At 31.2% G+C, this 10,969-nt stretch overlaps 2 protein-coding genes across 3 annotated transcripts; one reads left to right on the plus strand and one right to left on the minus strand.

The window, feature by feature from the left end:
* The first annotated feature begins 6,963 nt into the window (after positions 1 to 6,963).
* LOC140871791 (probable 6-phosphogluconolactonase 2) lies at positions 6,964 to 8,659 on the plus strand. 2 transcript variants are annotated; one of them, XM_073274501.1, is made up of 4 exons: positions 6,964 to 6,987; positions 7,496 to 7,695; positions 7,838 to 7,973; positions 8,092 to 8,659. In XM_073274501.1, the coding sequence occupies exons 2-4, from the start codon at positions 7,523 to 7,525 to the stop codon at positions 8,581 to 8,583; spliced, it is 801 nt and encodes a 266-aa protein (XP_073130602.1). In that variant the 5' UTR covers positions 6,964 to 6,987; positions 7,496 to 7,522; the 3' UTR covers positions 8,584 to 8,659. The 2 variants fall into 2 exon arrangements, with proteins under 2 accessions (XP_073130602.1, XP_073130601.1); XM_073274500.1 differs by lacking the exon at positions 6,964 to 6,987 and having other exon boundaries at positions 7,084 to 7,695.
* Positions 8,660 to 8,677: 18 nt separating this feature from the next.
* On the minus strand, positions 8,678 to 9,794 carry LOC140871792 (uncharacterized). Its single transcript, XM_073274502.1, has 2 exons — positions 9,494 to 9,794; positions 8,678 to 9,056 (listed from the first exon to the last, which is right to left on the minus strand). Exons 1-2 carry the CDS (start codon positions 9,792 to 9,794, stop codon positions 8,848 to 8,850), a joined length of 510 nt encoding a protein of 169 aa, XP_073130603.1. The 3' UTR covers positions 8,678 to 8,847.
* Between the last annotated feature and the right edge of the window lie 1,175 nt (positions 9,795 to 10,969).

Genomic DNA, 10,969 nt, shown 5'->3' on the forward strand with positions numbered 1-10,969 from the left:
TTATAATTTTTTAGGCACAACAAGTTACTATGCACTTTGCTGGAAAGTTTCGTAGATGAAATGATGACGTTTTTTAATACAATTGGTGATGAGTCGGTGATTGTGGTTCTTCAAATGTATCGTGCAAAAAGATATAAAGGTGAATTAAGTAGGTGTTTCAAATACATTTTATGTCAACAAATTGATGTTAAAAGGTGAATACGCGAAATTCTAGAATTTTTAAACAGGTAATATTACTCTTATATTACTTTATTTTGTTTAAAATTCTAATAAATTTATTTTGATAATTTACATAAAATCAATTTCTTTTCGGATTTAGGATCACCTCAAGCAGTACTCAAGAGAATTCAATCAACACAATGTCATTGCCATGTGCCCGAACTTTTATCGAGAAACCTAGAAATTCAAAGGATATTTTCAGGACTATATATAGAACAATCGTCTGAAAACGACGAGGTGTGAATGTGATTGATTTTTTTTAATAATATGAGTATTTGTAATTGAATATTTATTTGTACTGTTTATAGGTAGGTAGTTTTTGGGTATATGCAAAAATAGTATTCGTGGAATCAAATGAAAATTGATGGTATTTGTCATACAAAGAATGTCCTAAGAAACTCAATGCAGTGGGTGAAAAATTTTACTGTGAAAAAGTGTGACCATTTCGATAGTCAAGGAACTACGAGGGTTGCTAAAAAAAATATATCATAATTTGCATATATTACATTGATTATTTAATGAAACTTATTTTTGAATCATTCTTTCATTAGGTTCAATATACAAGTGAGAGTTGTTGACATCACTGAAAATGTAGTTTTTTTACTTTGGGATAGAGTGTGCTGAACTTTTTTGCCGTTTTAAAAAGTAATTTTTAATCTTATTATTCTTATTATTCATTGTAAAATTAAATTTATTAACATTTTAATTGTATAGTCAATATTTTCATTGATTCAAATTTATTTATATTATACACAAGATATATATAGTTCGTGCATCGCACGGGTAAAATAATAGTATATATGAATAAGTAAGTATTATGTGAAAGAATTTCACGAATGAATCATTTAAATATGCATAAGAAAGTCTAGTGAGAAATAGATATTTATCTTTGAGATTGATCGATCCGATCTATATATAAAATAAAAAATAGCACTTTTGAGAAACAAAAAATAATATTTTTCATGAATATGATGAAATAGAAGGTCTATCTCAAAACATTAACTTGTGAGACAGCCTCACGTGATTTTTTTGAATATGCATTTACACACGTATAATATAGATACATAATTTTATAGTATTCATAAGACATAAAATATTGTTCCAAGTATACTGAATTTTCGTATAAAATTTTACTATATTGAAATACTTTTTTCCACGTCGAATGCGATATAATGTTCGGGGTATTCAGGTTTTATGTCATTACAGTTTATTTCCTATAAAAGCAAGCGATAAGTGTATTATAGAGATGGATATTTTGAAAAAAGAGAACAATTATATTATATATTTTATTTTAGTTTTGAAATATAGTTGTTTGTTGATTTATTCAAAATATCAGTGTCAAGAAAAAGTGGAGATGTCCACATTGGGCACGCCATTTTGGCAAACCTCAAATAATTGGTCCACAACACAACAAAAATTTAATTCCTTCCCTCATATCATACAAACTTGCCAACTCGCAAAATAAATCTCATTTGTGTTTGAAAATGTTGTTTCAGCCGTACTTGTGCATCACCAAGAGCCCATCCATTTTTGTCCATACTTATAAAAATAATATGTTCACAATATGATTGATATATGTTGGAAATGCAACCAAAGTTCACATTGAAACATCAAGAGAAATATCATGAGTTAATATATGAAATGATATTTTCATTAATATGATGTCTTTTGGGTGAAGTTTAAAAGCAAAATCATGATAGTTTATGCCCAACTCAATGAAGATGAGCAACTTCGATATGGAATGATCATATCTCCATTGATATGAGGCATTTTGGGTGAAGTTCACAAGCAAAATCATGAGGGTTTATATATGCCCAAAGTGGACGATATCATACCATAATGGAGATATGTGAGTTCTATTGTATTACAAGACATTTGAGCTGATGGACGATTTAAAAAGATGTGTGTTGTATAGTTACCACAAACTATAAATTTTAATAAACCGACAAGTGTTCTATCCAATGTTCTAAAAAAAGCTAGGCGGTAGGTGGGCGGCGACCTACCGCCTAGCCACCTAGGCGACCGCCTAGGCAGAGCCTAGGCAGTCTTTTTTAAAAAAAAAACCTAAATAATAAATAACTTGAAATAGAAATTTACTATATAATATAATTTTTATATCTTATGTTTTTCACCTTTTGTACGAAAATCTTATAATTTTTTTTAATAATAATAATAACAACAACAACAACAACAATATAAATATTAATAGATATCAAGTCTTCATATGTAATATGATATTTAAATTTTTGCTTGACTTTTTTTTCTGCGCTTCTTCTTTCTTTTTGTATTTATTTCTCGCTTCGCGTCTCTCTTTTAGTTTTTTAGTTTTTATTTTTTTAATAAAAAATAGTAACCGCCTAGGCGGATTTCTGCCAGCCTAGGCAGCTTGGGCGTCGCCTAGGCGGGAGATTAGGCGGACAACGCTTAGAGACATAGCCTAGCAAGAAAGCGAGGCGGTGAACAACCTCCTAGCGCCTAGGCGGCGCCTTTTAGAACACTGGTTCTATCCTACAAATGGTTTAATTAGAGTCAGACCAAATATTTGATTTGATTCATGTGAATTGTAAGAATTGATTGAATGGATGTCTCTTCAAACTGGGAGAGCCATATACAAATGATGTTTAAGTTGTATATATAATATAAAATATTTGAATTGCACGGTTTTCACTGTCTATAATTTTTTGCAAAACAGTGCTTGGTCCTACAAAAATATGAGAAAAAATGAGTTTTTGGTCCATTAACTTGTTCATTTTTTCAATTCAATTTTTTTTTCCATTTTTTGTTTTGATCCATTAATAACTTTTCAAATTTTTAGTTTTTATATACTAACTTTTAATTCTCAATTATTTTGGTCAAGTTGCTGACGTGACAGTCTGACATGTCAGTATTATCCGGTGTCACATCATCATTTCAAGGTAACACATCAGTATTTGGACCAAAATAATCGAAAACTAAAAAGTAGTGTACCAAAACCAAACTTTGAAAATTTAATGGACCAAAACAAAAAAAATAAACAGGTTGATGGACCAAAAAAATTTAATTTCCCAAAATATAAAGTTTAAATTTATCTCTTCATGGAGACCAGTGAATTAAATTTCTGAGGAAGAATTTAATGAATTATTCGTTCGAAGATGAGCAACTGCTTGCATGCTCCAAAAAAAAACAAAATCTACTTCCACTTACGTAATTCACTAGTTTTGCTTCGATGTACCAAACAATATGTTAAATATCACAAGAAACAAATTAAAACAGGTCAAATTTCACCACAAGAGACAAAGTGTGGATAGGTTCATGCCATCAGCTATGCATTTAATATTATATTGATTGAGTTTTAATATAATTTTAAAGTTGGTTAATCTACAGGATAAACGACGAAAATCCAGTAAAAAGAATTGGACAAAATGTCAAATGAAATATTAATTAATTAACAGGCGATAATGTCTTACAACTATATTGTAAAACGTAGTAACGTACGGGTTAATTAACTGTAGCATAGTGTGTGACTAGGGGTGCAAACGAACCGAACCTGTTCGTGAGCTTTACGAGCCCGCTCGATAAATATTTGATTCGTATTCAAGCTTATCGAACTCGAGCCGAATTCAAACATGTTCGAACATTTTTTCGAGCCGAGCTCGAGCCGAAATTACTCCGTTCGATAGTTCGCGAATAGTTCGCGAGCCTTAATATTTAATTAATATAATATAATTATATAATAATATATATACATTTCGAGCTTTCGAACCATAATATCCGAATAGTTCACGAATAGGTTCGAATATTTCGAACCGAACTCGAACTCGAACTTCATTTCGAGCCGAACTCGAGCCAAAATATTTGAAATTATCGAACTTCGAATCGAGCTCGAACTCGAATATACTCTTATCGAGCCGAATTCGAACCTTAAAATTTTACCATTATTCGGCTCGATTCGGTTCGTTTGCACCCCTATGTGTGACACACACACATATATATATATATGTATCTACGTATTATTATTATTATTATTATTATGAGAGGGGTCAAGAATAACTAATTTTATGGTCATGATATAATTTTGCATAAACCAAATAAAGTACCCTTATATTAAACAAAATACTTCATCTTTATTTAATATAAAAATGATAAAATATATTCAAGTCAATTTTTTATTTATCTATCACTATCACATCTAATAAAATATTCATTCATTTTCTCTATAATTTTTGATTTTTTAAATGATCATATCCCATTTCACATAAAAAGGTATTATAAAAAACTATTTTAATTTTTTTTTTTTTTGATATCATCTCTAGAAATTTCACAAAAATATATATAATATACTGGGATATTTAATTTTTAATATTAAACATAATTTATATAAAAAAATACTTTTAAAATAATATAGTATGTTCATGTCATATATAATATACATGTATTATTATTATATTATAATACGTACTCACAATGTATATGCCTCATCTAAGTATATATACAGAGTCATTAATACGAAAAAGAAAGAGAACGCTACTTGTAATGTTAATTTCTTGTACGAAACTCTTCAAAAAAAAAAAATTCTTGTACGAAAGGGTCGTGAACTTGAATGTGATTGGCCAAAACAGAATAATTCACTTTTGACTAATTCTTGCCTCTTTTGTTGATCAATTCATAGAATTTATATGAGGTTAATTTTATATTTCTTTAACGTATTCGAAAGTATTAACAAATTAATCAAAGAATATATTCTCGTCAATCATGAACAAATTCCAAAGTAAAAAAAGGTCGGTCTCTTACTAGACGTGCTAATCCGATCATATATATCAGAGTAAAAAATAATACTTTTATATAAAAAAATAATGCATTTTCATGATTCGAGTTGAATAAAAAACTTGTTTCACTAAATTAACTGACGTAAAAGTCTCACAAGAGTTTTCGTGAGTCAAAAACTGGTGCATAGAAATATAATGTAGGGTTTTAAAATGCTATTAATTTGTATACACGATATTTTTATATTTTAAAATCTATGTCATTATGGTACTAAATTCAATTTACACGATATATATAAAACCCCTTCCTATGAGTAGAGAGTTAAGTCTGCCAACTCTACCAACTCGAGAAAAAAAAATATCCTAGAGATGGATAACATATGCAAGATCCTCAAGGACAAACAAAATACACACATATATTAAATTTTCGATAAAAAAAAATTTTTGAAGGTAAATTTTCGATAAATTAATAATATTAAGACTATGAAATTTTATTAATTGTGAGATATATTGATTATTTGATAAACTAATAATTATAATTTTAAAGAGTATTTTTTTATTCAGAGAACATAAAATTAATTACAAAAAATTCATTATATATATAATCATATTCTTTGAATTAATATATAAAAAATTGATTACACATATATATTTATAAAAATAAATAAGTGATTCATTCATTGACTATTCAATTAAAACAAGGCATAACAAAAAGAATAATAGCGTTAAATTTTCTTAGCTATAATAATTATTTTATAGAGTTTAATTTATAACATATATGGACAAACATATACAAAGGTTTTTCAAAAAAATTGTCTTCTTAATTTATAAAAATTATTAATTCCGCACATTGATCCAAGTCATATATATATATATATATATATATATATATATATATATATATATATATATATATATATATATATATTAAAAACGCAAAATTTTGTATCTTTATTTTTCGTTAAAAAGGGGTATCACTCAAGCTTTTGGTCATGGTGATGAAGGATTCTTGAAAAGTAGGATTAGGGTTTGGTAAGAAGTCTTATTGTACGTGGGGCATTGATTTGATAATTAGCTAGTGGAGAACTTTTGCATATATGTTCAATATTCTTTTACTTGGAGCCCTCCATTGCTTGATAATGATTGATTGCTTTAGATTCCCATTTTTTTCCTCTCTAAATTAGGAAATATAATAGAGAAGTGTTGCTTATATATCTTTATAATGAAATCCAAAATTTAAATAAAATCTATCTACAAATCTACGTTGTATTCGTAGAGCTTTTTTTTTTTTTTTTAAGCCCAATCTAAATTCTCAAAAATTCAAGAAACCCCCAAAATCCATGATGAACACTCTTTCTTAATATTTTTTTCAAGTTCCAAAAGATAATTTTTGTTGCCCTTTAATTTTCTTTATGGTATCCCAAAATTTAGAATTCAACATGCATATTTCTTACACACACGCACACACAAAACACGTATATATGCATGTATGTATGTAATGGAAAATAAAATGAGTTATGCTACACACGCAATGAAGATTATATACATTGTTACGTACATATATAAATTATCCACATGCATATGCACTAATGCAAATAAGAAATCTTTTAACATTTATATAATTTTATAATTTCAAAAGTAACATGTAACCGTGTGCATAATCTTCAACATATAACAATTTTCAAAATAAATTGTCCCTCTGCCATTTATTATCTATATCCTTTCCAATTAAAGGATGAGGAAAAAAAGGTAAATACTTATTGTGGAAAGAGTGTGGCCACGATATAATATCAATTTACTATTAAAGTAAGTCCCGTTATTAATGAATTACTTACTTCAGGGACACTTAAAAATTAATATTGTTATTATTATTTTTACTTTTATATATAACTATAATATAATATACACCCACAAACAAATGCAAGTGCTGCACGCAAGCAGTATATATAAACCATAGAGTTGAAAATCCAGCTTCTATTTCATTCAATTTGCTTCATTTTTCGACACCCATTTGTCTTTTTTGCCTGTAAGATTCTCCCTTTCTCCACCCCTCGTTGTATTTTATATTGAGAACATTAATTAATCAAATAGATAAGATTCATTTTTACTATAACAAGTATTGTCACTGTTTTTTAAATAGTTCATAGATGGATTTGCTTTGTTTGATTTGTTGTGTGAAAGGGTTTTTCGATAAGTATATATGTTTTGTGTTGATATATTAACATTTTGCAGGCATGAAATTAAATGAGAAGATTTTGCGGATTTTTGTGATCATTTTGTTCTTGATTCGACATAATTTTATGTGTTGATCATTTTACTTTCACGTCATGTATTTTGACATAAAATATGGTTTTTTTGAAAACAAGAAATTTGTGGGCGACCACGGGTTTGGATTCTTGATCCATCTTTGAAAAATAGTTTCCTGTTATTCATTTTCATCTGATATGATAAGTAGTGGATTCTTTTCAGAAACAACAGCAAGACATTACAGTATCATTGATCCCTTTTGCATGATTTTTTTAAATTTGAAACAGTGTGCTTTACATTCTTTGCGAGAAAAAATGGCTGTTTATGTGGCGAAAAAGGATAGAATAGAGCTAAGAGTTCATGAAAACGTGGATGTATTAAGCACCAACTTGGCAGAGTACATTTCAGAATTATCAGAGGCTTCTATAAAAGAGAGAGGTGTGTTCACCCTTGCTTTATCTGGAGCTTCTATTGTCACTGTGATGGGGTGCGTATATCTGCTCTTTTTGTTCGACTTTTTATACGCTACATCGAGTGAAATTTATCATAGATTTCGTCGAGGCCTACGAAGAATTTTTTTATCAAACTTATTAAGTTCAACTATGTTGTATCTTTCTGGTATTGAGCAGAAAACTTTGTGAAAGCCCTTACAAGAGGACAGTTGATTGGGCCAAATGGTATGTATTTTTCGCCGATGAACGTGGGATTGCCAGAAATCATGCTGATAGCACTTGTAAGCAAGTGAGGGATAATCTTCTGTCCAAGGTGAGGTGTAACTTCTAGGCGTTACCCAGTCGTCGATACGTTGCATTAATTAATTTCGTTTTCTGGTATGTTGATTGTTGATCGATGGATACATCGACATTGTTTCGGTTCATTCCAGGTGCCCATCGTTCACAGTCATGTGTATTCTGTCAACGACTCGGTAACGGTAGAGCGGGCAGCCCGGGACTACGAGTTTGTGATCAGACAGCTTGTCAAGACTCGCATGATTAGTGTTTCTGAAATCCACGACTGTCCTAAATTCGACCTGGTCCTCCTGGAAATGGGACCCAGCGGGAACGTTGCATCGCTGTTCCCGAATCACTCGGTGCTGAATCTGGAAGAAGAATGGGTGACGTACATCACAGATTCACCTGAGCCTCCACCTGAGAGAATCACCTTCACTTTACCTGTTATAAACTCTGCCTCCAATGTCGCGGTGGTTGTCACAGGTGTGGATAAAGCCGAAGCTGCACGAATGGCAGTTGAAGATGCCGACCACGAATCTGCTGATGTGCCTGCGGGGATGGTTTGTCCAGTAAACGGGAGATTGGTGTGGTTTCTTGAAATAGCAGCAGCCTCAAAACTCCAAAATGTAGAATTTTCCGAATAGACTTGAAATTTGCGACCAACTAGAAGCAGTAAGCATAGATATGTATTCGATAAGAAAATTTATCATGTTTTGACTCTGAATATTTACCTCAGTGTTACTTTAGGACACAAAATCAATCAAACCAAATGCCTCAAAAGCTACGAATATATCAGGTCACAAAAATATGCTACATGGTGTTTGATGCTACAACTTTCAATAAACCTGGAAACTAGGGATCCAAGAAATAAGCTTTTGGAAACTGATGCCTGCTAACTTAACTCGAAACTACGCCGCAGAGTTCTGTTTCAAAACCTCAGCTTCAGCTTTTGCCATGGGATCCGTCGTCTCATCTTTTTCGCCTTCTCGTTCATCAGCAATTTTCTTCCTGTGCAACTCTTCAGCTTCCTTCATCGCGGCACGCTGCTCCTCTTGAAGCCGCAGCATTTCCTGTTCTTGTTGCTGTCTCTCGAACCATGTGTCGGCATCCGCCCAAACTGAGTATAACCCAATGTAAAAGTCAGGATTTAACTCAATACTAGCTTGAATTTCTAACAAGTTACAAGACTAAATTCAACTAACAGTAAGTCATGCAAGGCAATCGATAATTTGGGACTCCGATTTTCCAGAAAAATCAGATGAGTTATATTGTAAAAACTCATACGACCAGGAAGGATTATTCTATTGCCTAGATTAGATGATTAAGGAACGAGTATGTTAAATGTTTGATTGCCGAGTATTTTCAGATAATAACACAAATTCAACCATCAATAGTAAATAGTTATACAAATTCAGCACACAAATCACAACAGAAACCCTAATTCAAAAAACAGCTGAAACAGATAATTTCGAAATTCAGCAATCAACAGTCAAACCAATTCTTCCTAACTTTCACAATTAAAGACAAAGAATAAAAAGAAGCATGAGGCTTTACTGGGTTGAGCTGCCCATCCTTGTTCGCCACCCTTGATTTTCTCCGGGAGTGCGTAATTAACAGTTAACACGCGGCCGTACAGCTCGGCGCCGTCCATGTTGTCCATGGCGGCGGCGGCGTCTTCTCTCTCCAGAAATGTAACGAATCCGAAGGAGCGGTGCTTCTGTGTGGCCAGGTCCAGCGGGGTCTTCACATCCTTAATGTCGCCGAACGGTATGAACGCCGCGTGGAGTATGCTCTCGTTCACTTCCTCCGCTAAACCGCCCACGTAGAGGGTGTTCTTCTGCACTCCCTGATTCATTCTCTGTCAAGAAAGCAAATAATTAATGGGAATCGTGAGTGAGCACGGTGGCGTTATTGTCTCCGGCGGTGGCTATACGGTGGCCGATGGGGTTCCTCAAGGAACAGAGTAAACTAGTACTAGGGCGGCCTAATTTGCAAAAAACCAATTTTGGTTATTTTAAATTCTCTCTTTTAATTAAAACAAATACTAAATTTTAGTATCAGCAAAAATGCAAAATATAATTATAAAATATATAAATTTTGGAAGAAAGTTGTTAATGTGACTACTATTTCTTTTTTAAAAAACTATATAATTATTGCAGAAAGATGATTAATTTTTCAAAATATTATATCATCGTAGTTTAGATAAAAAGTATAAATAAATCGAGCAATTACAAAAGTGTTTTGAACCGGTTAAAAAAATATTTGATTCATGTTGAAATTATTGAATTTGAGCCAAATTCAAGTTGAATTCGAAATCAAATTATTCGATAGTTTGCGAGTTGGTCTTCAGTTTTGATATTCGATTAATATAATATAAAGATGTTTTAGATATATTTCAACCTTTTATTTTCGAATAGCTTCCAAATATTTCGTATCGAACTCGAGTTTTGATTTAAACTGAATTCGAGAAAAAAAAATTGAACTTTCGAGTTTCGAATCGAACTTGTACTCAAGTATACTAATTCAAATACTAAAATTCTCTTCGTATTGGCCTTCATTGGTTTGTTTACACCTCGTTTATATATATGTGGCCTAATTTCATTGATATCTTTCCGTAAATCTAGAATTATTTTTTTTGTAAAATCATACATATTTATTTGTGCAGTTATTTCATTCTGAACAGCACCATTCAAGTATCTAGGGGTGTTCATTCGGGCGGTTTGGACCGAACCGAACCGAAATTTCGGTTAAACCGAAATTTCGGTTCTCCGAAAAGCCAAACCGAAAACCGAACCGAATTGGGCGGTTCGGTTCGGTTTTTAACCGAAATTATTTCGGTTTTTCGGCTCGATTTTTCGGTTTTTTTAAAAAAAAATTAATTTTTTTTTCTCTAAAAATCGGTTTTTTGAAAAAAAAAATTAAAATAATTTTTTTTTTAAAAAAAAACTAAATATTTTTAGTTATTAGAATAATTTTTTGGAAAAAATTAATGGTTAAATCAAATATTTGTGATTTAATACTTCAAAAAAT

Source organism: Henckelia pumila, unplaced genomic scaffold (genome assembly GCF_033568475.1).
Source record: "Henckelia pumila isolate YLH828 unplaced genomic scaffold, ASM3356847v2 CTG_461:::fragment_3, whole genome shotgun sequence".
NCBI lineage: Eukaryota > Viridiplantae > Streptophyta > Magnoliopsida > Lamiales > Gesneriaceae > Henckelia > Henckelia pumila.

Bases quoted from the DNA above. Each gene is read 5' to 3' on its own strand.
- LOC140871791 (XM_073274500.1), top strand. From the start codon at position 7,406: ATGATAAGTAGTGGATTCTTTTCAGAAACAACAGCAAGACATTACAGT. The intron at 7,696-7,837 runs GTGCGTATATCT...GGTATTGAGCAG, and splicing joins TCTATTGTCACTGTGATGGG to AAAACTTTGTGAAAGCCCTT. The intron at 7,974-8,091 runs GTGAGGTGTAAC...GGTTCATTCCAG, and splicing joins GGGATAATCTTCTGTCCAAG to GTGCCCATCGTTCACAGTCA.
- LOC140871792 (XM_073274502.1), bottom strand. From the start codon at position 9,794: ATGAATCAGGGAGTGCAGAAGAACACCCTCTACGTGGGCGGTTTAGCG. The intron at 9,057-9,493 runs GTAAAGCCTCAT...GGTTATACTCAG, and splicing joins AGGATGGGCAGCTCAACCCA to TTTGGGCGGATGCCGACACA.